General features: G+C 45.6%; 1 protein-coding gene across 1 annotated transcript in view; it reads right to left on the bottom strand.

Moving 5' to 3' along the window:
* Positions 1 to 5,713: 5,713 nt before the first annotated feature.
* Positions 5,714 to 16,805, bottom strand: part of GLRA3 (glycine receptor alpha 3) — a 456,170-nt gene continuing 445,078 nt past the window's right edge. The window contains exon 9 of the mRNA XM_069745769.1: positions 5,714 to 6,063. Within this exon, the coding sequence (XP_069601870.1) occupies positions 5,791 to 6,063 (273 nt within the window). The 3' untranslated portion in view covers positions 5,714 to 5,790. The remainder of the gene's footprint in view (positions 6,064 to 16,805) is intronic.

Consider the following 16,805-nt stretch of genomic DNA (forward strand, 5'->3'; position numbering starts at 1 on the left):
GGGAAATCTCGAGCAATGAGTATACTCGCTCATCACTAATACTCACCTTACCACTCACCTCTCGGGACCCTATGCTCCTCACTGTCATCCATGCGGCTCTATCCCATCTTCTTATCATGCAAACAGTGAAATTTCCAGGCCTCTAAGGCTGGCCGGGATTTTCAGCTCTGTTGAGGCCAAAGATGGTTCTGAACATGTGCGCATTTGATGGTAAACATTGTGACATGTCATTGTGACCTTCCTCACACTTGTGCAGAACCCTCTCAGGTATCTCAGCCTGAAGTCCCGAAATTCAGTGCTTATAGCAGTTATATGAAGCAAGTGACGGTGAGTAAAGAAGGGTTCAGATAGGTGAACAGTAAGGTGAATATAAGGATTTTTTTTTAATTTTCACATGTGATGTTTATTATGCTTTGGAGTTTAGAGACACCCAAGAGCATTGTAAGGGACATTAAATTTGCCAAGAATAACTTTTTGGCAAATCGAATTTCCAGGGAAAATTCACACCAAAAGGTGAATTCAAATTTTACCAATTCTGCTCAACTTTAATTGTGAAGCATCTCTACTTATTATATTTCAGCATTTTCATAGTCCATAGTACAGTGATATTTTAAAACTGTAGAATTTGCCAAAAGGAAACTTTCCATTTTTAGAGATCCACTGGGGAGCAACATAAGCAAAATCATTATTTGCTATGTACATTGTCTTCTCTTTTTCTTTTGTACTCAGTTTGGATAAATAACTTTTAGTTTTTCTTTACACACATATTTTTTTGGCTTGTTATTAAAAGCATACATTTTTGTTTTGTTTTCTTTTTTTTTTTCTTTTTTTTATGTTCATACATTTTACATGAAATTTTTCATAACACCTAAAAAAGGCATGCCTAATTTTCCAATATGACCTAAGAAACACACCAAAATTAATTTATAGATGGCACTAAAATGGTACTCTTTGTAGTATGTCCATATTGGCTCATTTTCTTGTTGTTAACAGTAGGCTGCAGCATCCATTAAGACCCCTACCACCTCCAAAAAAGGCCCAACGGAAATAACCCCCCAAATAAGCATTAAAGAAAGGAAAACACTGCATACCAAAGAACCCCTACCATTGTAATACATCTCTGCAATTATAGGATGCAACATTTGTAAACATAGTGTACATCCTTCCTAAGATATACATTAAAAATAAAATAATACAAGGACTGATATAGAGCAATTCAAATAAAATAGAGACATTGAAAAACCACAAATTCTCATCTGTCAGGAAAAGGAATTTAACAGATAGGAATGAATTCTCAGTGCACTGCACAGCTGACTATGGGTCCCTTACATAAGAATTTCTTCTTTAATGGTTTTCGTCATTTTATTAAGAAACATTTGGAATGTATAAAATTGTAAAATTGTCTAAAACTGTAATACTGCAATTATTTTAAAGCCCAACCAGTATCCAGAGAGATGCATGTGATATTTAGAGGACCTCACTGCAGCTCACCAGCAGTTGGTAATTACTTTTGTGCATCCATTACAATTGCAATATGAAAGCATTATTAAAACTTGGCACATGTATGACTGGCAGTTGTCATCAGGACTGATTTACCTGAGCGATCGTTACTGTTTTTTATTTTTAATTTTATTTTTTTGTGCAGCTCATCCAAGCTGAACACTTTTTTTTGAAGATTTAAAGATATATCATGACCTCCTTCCACAAAGCTGCTTTTGTTTCAATTCTTTTAACTTTTTTTTCTTCAATATATCTCTCATAGGTATGTATGCGATTTGCTAAAAGAATCGCCAAAAACTACAGTGTGGGAAGAGTCATGTGAAAGTTTTTGTTAGCTGCAAGTTAGATTCTGATAGGTCTAATAAAAACTGATTTAAACAGATCAGAAAACAGAATCTAAATGCCAAATTTAAAATATAGTGACAAACGGATCTGGACGTATTGGTGTAAACAGAGTCTAAAAGTCAAATTTCTGTCTATATGCTTAACTTTTGAGTCGGAATCATATAACATTGAATTGGCACTCAGCATTTTCTCCAGGATCGGAGCAGTTTGCTATTATTATTATTATTATTATTATTATGTGCTCTTTGGACATTATTTATAGCTGTGTTTTGGACTAAGTTATTATTTATGCAATGCGCCATATAATTAGCAATGTCCTTTTTTATTTTAGTACACTCTTTCACTTTTTCTATATCTTAATAATTTCCCTGATAGGCAGCATCCTTATGATACCTGATAGTTATAAGCTTCTGTTCATTCATAAGAATATTTTTTTAATGTTATATCTGCAGACTGAATAGTCCTCTAAACTCTGCTGATATTAATCATAATCTAAACAGAAACTCTTCATGAAAACAACATACAGTAAAATTGTAATCTCTAATTACAAAAAAAGAAACATATGTAAATATACATATCAAATATATAAATTAAATATACAAATATAACTATGGTCATTACTGTGAGAACATCCTACTATATATTCATCTTTAGTTATGAGAACTTTGGCCTTCCTCATTAAAAAGGCTCTTCCTGAATCAGCATTAATCTTCTAGTCATAGGAAAAGTAATAAGCATTTGATGTCTGGGAGTGCCACTGCTGGGACCCCCAATGATTATAAAAATGAAGGTAATGTGTACCCAAATAAGGAGTAACAGCTCACACATGGACGAAGGATCCAGCACCAATGGTAAAATGTTAAAACAAAACTTTAACTCTGCAATTAAAAACAAGGTGAGAAAAAGCAAAAAGATAAAATGATTAAGGATTAATAAGCTTAAAAGGGTTGTCCACTATTCGGAAAACCCCTTACTAAACTAAATGTTCGGCCCTGATAAAATAATAAAGCCTATACTCACTTCCTCTGACATCTCCGTTCCAACTGTGTCTGCACTCGCAGTCCCCGGGCTGTGATGCGATGGAATGACATGTGATGCCCGGTACCCAATCAGTGCTGGTGCCACTGTCTCTGCCTTCAGACAAACTGAACATGAAGTGGAAGCCAGAGATCGGCTGCAGCCTGGATTTCCTCTTCATGCTTTTTGGGTGCCGGTGTCACATGTTACAACACTGCATCACAGCCCCAGGGAGAGAGACTGCTGGCACGAGAGGTGAGTATAGGCTTTATTATTTTATCAGAGCCGAACATTTCGTTTAAGAAAGGGTTATCTTAGTAGTGGACAATCCCTTTAAGCATTTTGGGTTAGGAACCCTCATTCACAGCTTATCATGTAAGCTTCTGGATCCCTAATCTTTTTAACTTTTGCTTTTTCTCACCATGTTTTTAACTGCACAGTAAAAGTTATGTCTTAACATGTTACCATTGGTGCTGGAGCCCAGTCCTCATGGACCCTTCTTCCATTGGTGGTTTTCACACTGAACTGTCCTCCATGGAAGGTGAGCTGTAGGGTTGAGCGAAACGGGTCGGCCATTTTCAGAAGTCGCTGACTTTTGGCAAGGTCGGGTTTCATGAAACCCGACCCGACCCCTGTGTGGGGTCGGCCATGAGGTCGGCGATCTTCTGAATCTGGTATCGGAATTCCGATACCGAGTTCCGAAATGTTTGCAATATCGGAAATCGGTATCGGAATCCATATTTAAGTGTAAAAGAAAGAATTAAAATTAAAAATATTGCTATACTCACCCTCTGACGCGCCCTGGTACTAACCGGCAGTCGTCCTTCCTTAGAATCAGCGCTTGAAAGACCTTCGGTGACGTCGCGGCTTGTGATTGGTCGCGCGATGGCCCATGTGACCGCTCACGCGACCAATCACAAGCCGCGACGTCACCGAAGGTCCTGCAAGCGCTGATTCTTAGGAAGGAAGGCTGCCGGAAAGAAGCAGGGCGCGTCCGAGGGTGAGTATATTCTTATTAGGTATATACTCACCCTCGGACGCGCCCTGCTTCTTTCCGGCAGCCTTCCTTCCTAAGAATCAGCGCTTGAAGGACCTTCGGTGACGTCGCGGCTTGTGATTGGTCGCGTGAGCGGTCACATGGGCCGTCGCGCGACCAATCACAAGCCGCGACGTCACCGAAGGTCTTTCAAGCGCTGATTCTAAGGAAGGAAGACTGTCGGTTAGTACCAGGGCGCGTCAGAGGGTGAGTATAGCAATATTTTTTATTTTAATTCTTTTTCACTTAAATATGGATCACAGGGCCTGAAGGAGAGTTTCCTCTCCTTCAGACCCTGGGAACCATAGTAACCCATTGCAATGCATTGGGTTTCGGGTTTCGGCCGACCCCGACCCCGACTTTTTTATAGGATCGGCCGATTTCACTCGACCCGACTTTTGAGAAAGTCGGGTTTCGTGAAACCCGACCCGATCCTATAAAAGTAAAGGTCGCTCAACCCTAGTGAGCTGGTTACACTTTTTACCTCCCTGCAGCTAGCTCACATACCTGCAAGACCTCTATATTAAACCTCTAAACTTTTAACTAAGCAGCAGAATGAATTCATATAAAGGGCATTTCGTCTCTGTTCTCATGTTCAGTAGTTGGTTCTATCAGTGGGACCCCCAGTTGTCACATAATTATTACATACCCTATGGAATGGTGATAAGTGGTTATCACGGAGAAAACTCTTTACAGCGCTTGTCCACGACTTTAAAAATGATGACCTATCCTTAGGATAAATCATCAATGTCTGTTCTGTCAGGATTCGACACCCAACACCCCTGTCCATCAGCTGTTCTCGGTGTTGGCGGCCACTGGTCGGAACTGCTCAATTGTGTCGCTGCTCAGTCTTCTCACAGTGGCTGCTGCCCAGTACTGCACATCCATCTCCTATTAAAATCAATAGGAGGCGGCTATGCAATACCCTGCCGGAGACACTATTAGAAGAAAGAGAAGCTCTGCAAATGAGCAGCTTCGGCTGGCGCCAACTCCAAAAACAGCCAATCAATGGGGTGACGGGTATCGGACCCCGACCGACCTAAGGATAGATCATCAAAGTGGGCACAAAAAAATGTCACATTTGCCCAAAGCCACCATTAGATCCACAATCTCATCTCTACATTTCCCTGTCAGCTTCACTTAATTATATCACAAAATGATATTTTTCTAAAAGTGCCATCACACAAGAAGTATCATCATATTTTAGTTTCCTCCCTGACAGTACATATCTCAGAATATATTCTGATTGCTATTCATTGCAATGCATGTTCTCCATTACTCACATACAGATATTGACTACCAATACCACAATCGAGGTAGATAGCCTTTTCATAATGGTGCAGTGATTTTACTGTTTCTTAAATTCTAAGCAGATGTGATCTCAATGGACAAGATTTGAATCCATAATATGATGTGTGCAATTTAATGTTCACTAGGTTTAATGTTACTTACTAGTTTTATATATTGTGATCAGATTGATTAGTTTTGCCATCCTTTCAGCATTGCTCTGTGTTGTATAAAATCTGACAATAATTATATTTAAAAAATAGTTTTTTACTACTCAAAAATAGACGTTAAAGGTTTTCACAAAGTTGAAATAAAAAGGTAAATAAATTTGTGGTCACTTTAAAATCTACAACCAATTTAGCTATTTGGTCCTGTTGTGCATAATAATATACAGTGAAAAAATCACTTAAAAAACAGTAAGCTTTGTGTACTAACACCTCTGAGTAATAACACGTAAAAACAGTTGGCAGTTTAGTGTAGCTGTGATTGTGTTATTTTCTGTTTGATTTGAAAAGCTTCTATCTATTAGGGAAAAATGGAATTAAGACGTTGATGTTCATACTTTTATGGACAACCTTAATGTTGACATACCAGCATCTAGTCTCTTAATCTTGCTGGTGAAAGTCCTCATGTCTTAGAATTTTGTAGATCACCCAGTAGAAGATATTGAATATTAAAAAGGCCAGTGGGAAACAAGCTCGAGAAATTGTGTCTATCTTTTTTGCTCTGTCAATAAACACTTTTCGCATCTCTTCATGGGTTTTTGGTACTATAGGTGCTGGGTTGGGTCCCTTTGGAGTCACGCCATCTTTTGCTTGTAGACAAGGTCCCATACCATATGCTGTAAAGCTGAAACGATTTTCTCTCACATCATCATCCTGCAATGACAGAGTTAGACAACTTTCAGTTGCGTTCATTTCTTGAGCTGAGGAATGCAATTGAAATAAAAAACAACACAATTTCACAATTGAAGGGATATCATTGATGAATCTTATTTTGTAGAAAGGTTGTATGAACATAGTTTGCTGCAAATGTTCTCATCAAAAAGATAAAGGCCCCTTCACATTAAGCGACGCTGCAGCGATACCGACAACGATCCGGATCGCTGCAGCGTCGCTGTTTGGTCGCTGGAGAGCTGTCACACAGACAGCTCTCCAGCGACCAACGATCCCGAAGTCCCCGGGTAACCAGGGTAAACATCGGGTAACTAAGCGCAGGGCCGCGCTTAGTAACCCGATGTTTACCCTGGTTACCAGCGTAAAAGTAAAAAAAAAAAACACTACATACTTACCTACCGCTGTCTGTCCCCGGCGCTCTGCTTCTCTGCACTCCTCCTGTACTGGCTGGGAGCACAGCGGCCGGAAAGCAGAGCGGTGACGTCACCGCTCTGCTTTCTGGCTGACCGACGCTTACAGCCAGTACAGGAGGAGTGCAGAGCACAGCGCCGGGGACAGACAGCGGTAGGTAAGTATGTACTCTTTGTTTTTTTTACTTTTAGGATGGTAACCAGGGTAAACATCGGGTTACTAAGCGCGGCCCTGCGCTTAGTTACCCGATGTTTACCCTGGTTACCAGTGAAGACATCGCTGGATCGGTGTCACACACGCCGATCCAGCGATGTCCACGGGAGATCCAGCGACGAAATAAAGTTCTGGACTTTGTTCAGCGACCAACGATGGCACAGCAGGGGCCTGATCGTTGGTCGCTGTCACACATAGCGATTTCCTTAACGATATCGTTGCAACGTCACCAAAAGCAACGATTGTTAGGGCTAGAGGAACGCACCAAATAATAGGACAGATAGAGTATGGTGCGTTCGCAGCCCGGGGTCCACCGTGCAGAGATGGAACCTGCTGCCAAGTAATGACGGACTATATGGCGGTACTCATAAGTATACACACGTGGGTTAAACTTCATCCAGCGTGAAGGAAGCGATCCTGTTGCGTCACAGGACCGCGGTACCGCACATAGAGCGCGAGCAAGTAGTCAGCGAACTCAACCCCAACTAGGATTGAAGTCCGATTAGACCCTTGCTGGCACAACACCGCAACTGGGTGTGTAAGGAAACTGAATAACAATTTTAAGGCACAAGAGTGCATGCGGTGCCGCACTGACGAACGTCAGTAACCACCCAGGCTTGGGTAAGGAAAGCACAGAGGAAGTGCACGGCGCCGTACTGGCGGTCACAGCAACTGGACGCTGTAATGTGTGATTCGTGCTGTAGGATAAGTCGGGCGCTAGATAGCAACCATACTCCTTCCGCGCACAGACATTCAATAGGGAAGGGGTATCCAAGGACGACTTGCACTCACAACATACACACATTAACAATTGTACACTAGCGCATGGCCGTGCGGTCATGCGCGGTTTATATAGTTGCAGCACAGGAAGTGGCCACAGAAACTTTGCCCTTCCAAGACCTGCCAAGAGGACCAATGGAATGTGCTGCAGAGCCTGAGCACATGACCCTCGATCTCCAACGGGAGATCTTGCCCTGGGCATGCTCAGTGTGTGCAGACAAGGACTTAGTCCCAGAGAAGTCCGCTCGCTGCTGACCAGCACTGGCTTTAATGGCAGAAGCTGAAGAAGCAGCAGTAACTCTCTGTACAGAGTGAGACTGAGCAAGACGCTGGGACCGACGTCCCTGCTGAGCAGACTCCACTGCGGCTGGATAAGAATGGGAGACCGCAGCGGAGATGGCTCGAGATTCCCCCTGTGCAGAAGCGGGAACTCGAGACCTAACATTGCCCCCCCTCCTAGGGCCCCCCCCCTCCTTGGGCCTCGCTACGCTCGAAGGCAGCAATGAGCTGTGGGGCCCGAATGTTTTCAGCAGGCTCCCATGACCTGTCCTCTGGGCCATAACCCTTCCAATCCACCAGATAGAACTTTTTGCCGCGTACCACCTTGCACCCCAAAATAGCGTTCACCTCGTAATCGTCCGTAGACGAACCCGATGTCCCGGCAGATGACTCGGAAAACCGGGACATGTATACGGGTTTCAAGAGGGACACATGAAAGGTGTCGGTGATACCCAAGCGTGGAGGAAGAGCCAAACGGTAGACCACAGGATTAACCCGTTCGAGAACCTTGAAGGGACCCAAGTAGCGAGGAGCAAACTTTGTGGACTCAACTCGCAGCCTGATGTTACGGGCGGAGAGCCACACCAAGTCGCCAGGAGCAAAGGTCGGAGCGGGGCGCCGATGAACATCGGCGGAGGACCTCATTCTCTCCTTGGAGGCCCGAATGGCATCCTGCGTGCGGTCCCAAATGTCCCGTGCCTCCACAGCCCAGTCTGCCACCCTGGAGTCAGCAGAAGACACAGGCATGGGCACAGGAACACGCGGATGCTGGCCGTAATTTAGGAGGAATGGAGTCTGCCCACGGTAGCAAGGATGCCCAGTCATCCTGCCTGGCAGAAACAAAATGTCGTAAATATGTGACCAAGGTCTGGTTGGCCCTCAATACCAACCCATTCGTCTCGGGATGATATGCCGAAGAGAGATTCAACTCAATACTGAGTAGACGACAAAGCTCTCTCCAGAATCGAGACGCAAACTGGGGACCCCGGTCACTAACAATTTTGTCTGGCATACCGTGTAGGCGAAAGATATGTTTGACGAACAAGAGAGCCAACGCCCGTGCAGAAGGTAGCCGTGGAAGAGGCACCAAGTGCACCATTTTGGAAAAATGGTCGGTGATCACCCAGATAATGGTGCAGTTACGAGACTTGGGTAAGCCCACCACAAAGTCCATCCCGACCATCTCCCAGGGCCTGTCCGCCACCGGCAGAGGATAAAGCAAACCAGCTGGCCGTTGCAGAGGAGTCTTGTTCTTGGCGCAAGAGACACACGCCCGAACATACTCTGCGACATCACGAGCCACATGCGGCCACCAGTATGTCCTCGCCAGTAACTCAGATGTCCTTTTGGTACCAAAATGTCCACCCACCCTGGACGAGTGTGCCCAAGAGAGAACCTCCGGTCGCAAACTGGATGGAACAAAAGTCTTGCCCGGGGGCACAGACTCTAGCGAAACCGGGGCCACAGTTCTCAAGCTCTCGGTTGTGACAATAAGCCGAGGCTCCTCCTCCTCCTCCGCAGATGACACAACGGAGCGAGAGAGAGCGTCGGCCCGAATGTTCTTCTCCCCAGAAAGAAAATGGAGGGTGAAATGAAACCGGGAGAAGAATAAGGACCTGGCCTGGCGAGAATTCAACCGCTGGGCTGTCTGCAGGTACACCAAATTTTTATGGTCTGTGAAGACTTGGAAGGGAAAACATACTCCCTCCAAGAGATGTCTCCACTCCGAGAAAGCCAACTTAATGGCTAGCAACTCCCTGTCCCCGATGGAATAATTCCTCTCTGCTGGTGAGAAGGTCTTGGAGAAAAAGAAGCAAGGATGCTTCCGACCTTGAGCATCCTTTTGGAAGAGGACTGCTCCAGCACCAACAGAAGAGGCATCCACCTCCATGATAAATGGCTTATCAACATTGGGGTGATGTAGGATGGGAGCGCTAGTGAAGTGTGACTTTATAGAATTAAAGGCCTTGGAGATCTCCTCAGACCACAATTTGGGATTCGCCCCCTTCTTGGTGAGGGCAACCAAGGGAGCTACCAAAGTTGAGAAGTGCGGAATGAACTGGCGATAATAATTAATGAACCCCATAAAGCGCTGCACCGCTTTAAGAGAATGGGGTTCCTGCCAGTCCATCACAGCCTGCAGTTTGGCAGGATCCATAGCCAATCCCTGGGCAGAGATGATGTAGCCTAGGAAAGGTAAGGACTCCTGCTCAAACATACACTTCTCCAACTTGGCATAGAGGGAGTTTGCCCGTAGGAGGTCGAAGACATTGCAAACATCTCTCCGGTGGGAGTCAATATCTGGAGAGTAGATGAGAATATCATCCAGATAGACTACGACCGAGGTGGAAAGCATATCCCGGAAGATATCGTTCACAAAGTCTTGGAAAACGGCTGGGGCATTACAGAGCCCGAAGGGCATCACCAGATATTCATAGTGCCCATCCCTGGTGTTAAAAGCCGTCTTCCATTCGTCCCCCTCACGGATGCGAATCAGGTTGTAAGCACCCCGCAGATCTAGTTTAGTAAATACCCTTGCTCCCCGAAGCCTATCGAAGAGCTCAGATATCAGGGGCAAAGGATACTTATTTTTAACGGTGATGGCATTAAGACCCCTGTAGTCAATACATGGACGCAATTCCCCATTCTTCTTCTGCACGAAGAAGAACCCTGCCCCAGCAGGTGACACTGACTTCCTAATGAATCCTCTTGCCAGATTCTCCTGGATGTACTGTGACATTGCCTCCGTCTCCGGGAGAGATAGCGGATAGACTCGACCCCGGGGAGGCTCAGCACCAGGCAAGAGATCAATAGGACAGTCATAGGGGCGATGGGGCGGAAGGATCTCCGCCGCCTTTTTGGAGAACACGTCTGCATAAGACCAATACTGCTTGGGGAGAGAGGAAAGATCTGCGGGTACCTCTGTAGTAGCAACCTGAACGCACTCCCTCTGACACCTACCCCCACAAGATTTGCCCCATCCCAGGATTCTGCCAGAGGACCACTCGATATGAGGAGAGTGGTACCGTAGCCAAGGTATTCCCAACAGGACCTCATCAATTCCCTCAGGAATGACGAGCAGAGATATAATCTCCTGATTAGATGGCGACATGGACAGAGTAAAAGGGATGGTCTGGTGTGTTATCTGTGAGGGCAGTGTCGACCCATTCACCACTCGTACCGTTACTGGTTGAGCTAGCATAACCAAGGGTATTGCGTGACGTTGGGCGAAGGCAGAAGACATAAAATTGCCCTCCGCCCCAGAATCCACGCAGAGCTCTACCAAGTGGGAGAATGAGCCTATAGTAATTGTCCCCTTAAAGGACAATTTAGAGGCAAACGTCGCCGTGTCTAGTGTACCTCCACCTACTACCACTAGACGCTGACGTTTCCTCGACCGCTGAGAACATCTGGTGGCTAGATGTCCTGACTGCTGGCAAACATGACAGACCTTGAGTGCACAAGCGGTCCGGGACTTAGATCCCGCTTGTGACACTTCCCTGGCCTCATGTGACTCAGGAACCCGGACCGGAGATTCCAGAGGTTTAGCGAAGGTAGGAGCCAGCCGAAACCTCTGCCTACACTGGGCGCGCTCTAACCTCCGCTCGTTAAAACGGAGGTCAATTCGAGTGGAGATAGTTATTAACTCCTCCAGTGTGGGAGGAATCTCCCTAGTGGCCAGAGCGTCCTTAACGTGGTCAGCCAGGCCCCTCCAAAATATGGGGATAAGAGCTTTATCCGACCAATCCAGCTCAGAAGCTAAAGTGCGGAATTGGACGGCAAAATGACTGACCAAGGACTCACCCTGAGTTAATTCCAGCAGTTGGAGCGCAGTATCATGGGTGACTTGAGGTCCTAAAAAGACCTGTTTCAGAGTGCTCAGAAACAGCGGAGCACTCTGCACCACATGATCACCACGCTCCCACAGCGGCGTAGCCCATTCCAACGCCCTGTCCGACAAGAGAGACACTATAAATCCCACCTTAGCCCGCTCTGTGGGAAAACGTGCAGCCAGGAGCTCGAGGTGAATAGAGCACTGACTCACAAATCCCCTACAAAATTTGCTATCACCAGAAAATTTTTCTGGCAGCGGGAGGCGAGAAAATGTCGGAGCAGGGGTGGCAATGGACAGGGTTGCTGCAGCCACGCTAGCAGCCTGTACAGCAACTGCGGTAACATCCACAGCTGAGGTTGCGCTCTCAAGAGCCGCCAACCTACCCTCCAGCTGCTGGATATACCGCAAGGATTGCTGTTTGTCCGTCATTACTAGCTAGACCCTGGCGCTAGTGTAATGTTAGGGCTAGCGGAACGCACCAAATAATAGGACAGATAGAGTATGGTGCGTTCGCAGCCCGGGGTCCACCGTGCAGAGATGGAACCTGCTGCCAAGTAATGACGGACTATATGGTGGTACTCATAAGTATACACACGTGGGTTAAACTTCACCCAGCGTGAAGGAAGCGATCCTGTTGCGTCACAGGACCGCGGTACCGCACATAGAGCGCGAGCAAGTAGTCAGTGAACTCAACCCCAACTAGGATTGAAGTCCGATTAGACCCTTGCTGGCACAACACCGCAACTGGGTGTGTAAGGAAACTGAATAACAATTTTAAGGCACAAGAGTGCATGCGGTGCCGCACTGACGAACGCCACTAACCACCCAGGCTTGGGTAAGGAAAGCACAGAGGAAGTGCACGGCGCCGTATTGGCGGTCACAGCAACTGGACGCTGTAATGTGTGATTCGTGCTGTAGGATAAGTCGGGCGCTAGATAGCAACCATACACCTTCCGCGAACAGACATTCAATAGGGTAGGGGTATCCAAGAACGACTTGCACTCACAACATACACACATTAACAATTGTACACTAGCGCATGGCCGTGCGGTCATGCGCAGTTTATATAGTTGCAGCACAGGAAGTGGCCACAGAAACTTTGCCCTTCCAAGACCTGCCAAGAGGACCAATGGAATGTGCTGCAGAGCCTGAGCACATGACCCTCGATCTCCAACGGGAGATCTTGCCCTGGGCATGCTCAGTGTGTGCAGACAAGGACTTAGTCCCAGAGAAGTCCGCTTGCTGCTGACCAGCACTGGCTTTAATGGCAGAAGCTGAAGAAGCAGCAGTAACTCTCTGTACAGAGTGAGACTGAGCAAAAAGCTGGGACCGACGTCCCTGCTGAGCAGACTCCACTGCGGCTGGATAAGAATGGGAGACCGCAGCGGAGATGGCTCGAGATTCCCCCTGTGCAGAAGTGGGAACTCGAGACCTAACAACGATATCGTAAACGATATCGTTATGTGTGAAGGTACCTTAAGTCTCCCCAAGTTATCCATCCACACTAACATATGTCAGAACAGAGTATCCTGTGTTCCCACCTATGTCTAGAATAATTGGAATGAGGTACAAATCTCCAAGGAAGTGACGTATTACAGTGCCTGTAATGTAACAATAGCATTGTCACTTTCTCATCATTGACATACTGTACACTTTTTTTGGTAAATACACTGAAAAGAGATGTGCTCCTTTGAATCCATTTTATTGCTCTGATGTATCACAAAAGCTAAACAACTTTGAGAGTAATCTGCATTTAAAATATATTACTTGTCATGCATACAGTTCCTATGCATACCTATGTGTCTTCATCGTTACAGACAATAAACAATGTCTAATCTTCCAGTCATTGCCCCATTTCCTCAGAGACTGCATTCTACTACTATGATTTGGTAACATTAATGAAAACATGACATGGCACAGATTGTTTATTAGGGCTTAAAAGGTCCTCTCTGTTCTTGACCACTTTCTATAAACCAGAACATAGTTGGGAAAACTTGGGTCACCCTAGTATTACATGAAATGAAATTTATGTGATGGTCATCATTTAAAACTACACATCCTCTGCATTTTTCTGATTTGCTTGCAGTGGGCTTTGCAGCGATTAGATAAACCCTTTCAAATTTTAAGGCATGAACATCAAACAAGTGGGACTCGTTTCATCATTTTGACCATAGCAATTAATCTCAATGCATATTCTGATTTTCATTATGGACAGCAAGGCTTGTTTTGACATGAAGCACAGAAAGGTGAAATGCTAGGTGTAGTCCATGAAGTCTGAAAAAAGTTTCTGTGGTTGAGACACAATATAAACTGAAAAATACAGTAACAGCACCAAATAAGCCAGAGACGGGTACAGGGCCTCCCAGACAACTTGAGAAAGTCTGCTCACAGCCAAAACGTTGCCACACCAGATGGGCTAATAAAGTCCTCTTTTTTTCATCATTTTTTGGAGTGCTGCCTGCTTTTCTGAAACACAATATATACATTTATTATCCTGGTGTACCCTCTCATTATTCACGAAAGCACTGATAGTGAGTGGGGTGCATTTTAAAAGAATGACTTCGGCTTCACTTTCAACAGGAGTATTCTTTCCTAGCATTCAGCAAAAATATTTCCCTGTTTCCCTGCTTACCTTATATATACTACTAGTGTTATAGAACTCTAAGGAGTTAGACTTGCTTCAAGGTTTGAAACTGCTGAAAGTATTCAAACCCTTTATAATCATATTCTAGCTATCCCATCACAGAAGAAGAAGTCTCCAGGCTCCTCTCCTCTTCTCGTCCGACTACATGCACTACCGACCCAATTCCCTCACACATCCTCCAGTCTCTCTCTCCAGTCGTCACAACTCACCTAACTACAATCTTTAATCTCTCCCTCTCCTCTGGCATTTTCCCCTCCTCCTTCAAACACTCTATCATTACTCCATTACTAAAGAAACCCACCCTCGACCCATCCTGCACAAATAACTACAGACCAGTCTCCAATCTCCCCTTCATCTCTAAACTCTAGGAGCGCCTGATATACTCCCACCTTACCCGTTACCTCTCCACTCACTCCCTCCTAGACCCTTCACAGTCTGGTTTCCACCCCCTACATTCGACAGAAACTGCACTCATCAAAGTGACCAATGACCTTCTGACAGCAAAACATAACGGTGACCATTCTCTGCTCATTCTTCCTGACCTTTCTGCAGCTTTCAACACTGTTTACCACCCTCTCCTACTCTCTAGGCTCCAGTCACTAGGCATTAAGGACACTGCTCCCTCCTGGTTCTCCTCCTATCTTTCTGACCACTCCTTCAGTGTTCTGTTCTCTGGCTCCACTTTATCTCATCTTCCTCTCACTGTCGGGGTACCTCAGGGCTCAGTCCTTGGCCCCCTTCTCTTCTCTCTCTCTACATGGCCCCAACTGGACAGACCATCAGCAGATTTGGCTTTCAGTGCCATATTTATGCTGATGACACACAACTATACACATCATCCCCTGACCTTACTCCTGCTGTACTACAGAACGCCACTGACTGTCTGTCCGCAGTCTCCAACATCATGTCTGCTCTCTATCTGAAACTCAACCTCTCCAAAACTGATCTTCTTCTGCTCCCGCCATCTACTAACCTCCCTAAATCTGACATTTCCCTCTCCGTGGGTGGCACCATAATAACACCCTGGCAGCAGGCACACTGTTTGGGTGTTATGTTTGACTCCGATCTCTCCTTCACCTCCCATATACAATCTCTTGCTCGCTCGTGCCGCTTACACCAAAAGAACATCTCTAGAATCCACCCTTTTCTCACCATGGAAACAAAAACCCTCACTGTCACCCTGACCCACTCCCGTCTGGACTACTGTAACGCTCTATTAATTGTCCTCCCCCTCACTCGACTTTCCCCTCTCCAGTCTATCCTTAATGCAGCAGCCAGGGTCATCCATCTGGCTAATCATTAGTCAGATGCATCTGCTCTTCGCCAGTCATTACACTGGCTGCCCATTCATTACAAGATACAATTCAAAGTACTTGTTCTCACCCACAAAGCTCTCCACAGTGTGGCATCCCCTTACATCTCCTCCTCATTTCTGTCTATCTGCCTAACCGACCGCTGCGCTCTGCAAATGACTATCGACTAACCTCTGCACTTATCCGTACCTCCCACTCCCAACTCCAAGACTTCTCCCGTGCTGCTCCAATCCTCTGGAATGCTCTACCCCAAAATATTAGGACCATCCACAATTTGCATAGTTTTAGGCGCTCGCTCAAAACACATTGGTTCAGAGCGGCCTACCACATTCACTAATCATTTTATGTAATTTTATGTTTGTGTGTGTGTAGCCCATTCACTATCTCTATCTATCCCCCACCCCCTGAAGATGGCTGGACCATCATTGAAAATACATCATTGTAAATACACACCTGTACTTTGTATCTCCCCCACCTCATTGAAGATTGTAAGCTCTCACGAGCAGGGTCGTCTTATTTCGCTTTAATTATTGTATTGTTAATGTTGTTACTTATGACTGTTGTGTTTGAAACTGTTAAACTGCAAAGCGCTGCGGAATATGTTGGCGCTATATAAATAAAGATTATTATTATTATTGATGAGTGAGTATAACTGGTAATGCTCGTTACTCGCCCGAGCATCGCTGTACTCGCGGTACTCAGCGAGTACTGAGCATTTCCGGGTTTGTTTGGTGGGAGCTCGGGTCCTCGCCTTGCATGATTTGCACTCTTTACAGAGCCAATCAATATGAAGGGATTGTCTGGAATGCACTGTAATGCCCAGCCATCTTTGTTGTGGTATTACAGTGATTGGCTGGCCACACAGCATCATCAGGTCTATAAAAGACCTGACGCCGCCCTGCTCGGCGCATCCAGCTCCTGATTCAGACAGTGCAGGGAAAGTTGCTGCCAAGATAAGATCAGATTTGGGGATTTATTAGTTAGTGTGGGTCTACCATCATAGAATCCACAAATCCAGCTAAACCAACAGTCCTTCGAAGGATTAATTACGGAGTATCTAGATTGCAGTCCTAGGTAGGCAGGGGTGTGTACGTCGCTCTATACATATCAGTGCAAGGCATGCAGGCACTGTATGTGGGTATATAGATATCATTGCATACATCAAGAGGGTCCATTCCATTTCTGTCTGCTGCTGCTGCTGCCTATTACATATATACCTAGCCGCAGGTAGCAATCCAGAGCTTTGCTT

This window comes from Ranitomeya imitator, chromosome 1, assembly GCF_032444005.1.
Source record: "Ranitomeya imitator isolate aRanImi1 chromosome 1, aRanImi1.pri, whole genome shotgun sequence".
NCBI classification, from domain to species: domain Eukaryota; kingdom Metazoa; phylum Chordata; class Amphibia; order Anura; family Dendrobatidae; genus Ranitomeya; species Ranitomeya imitator.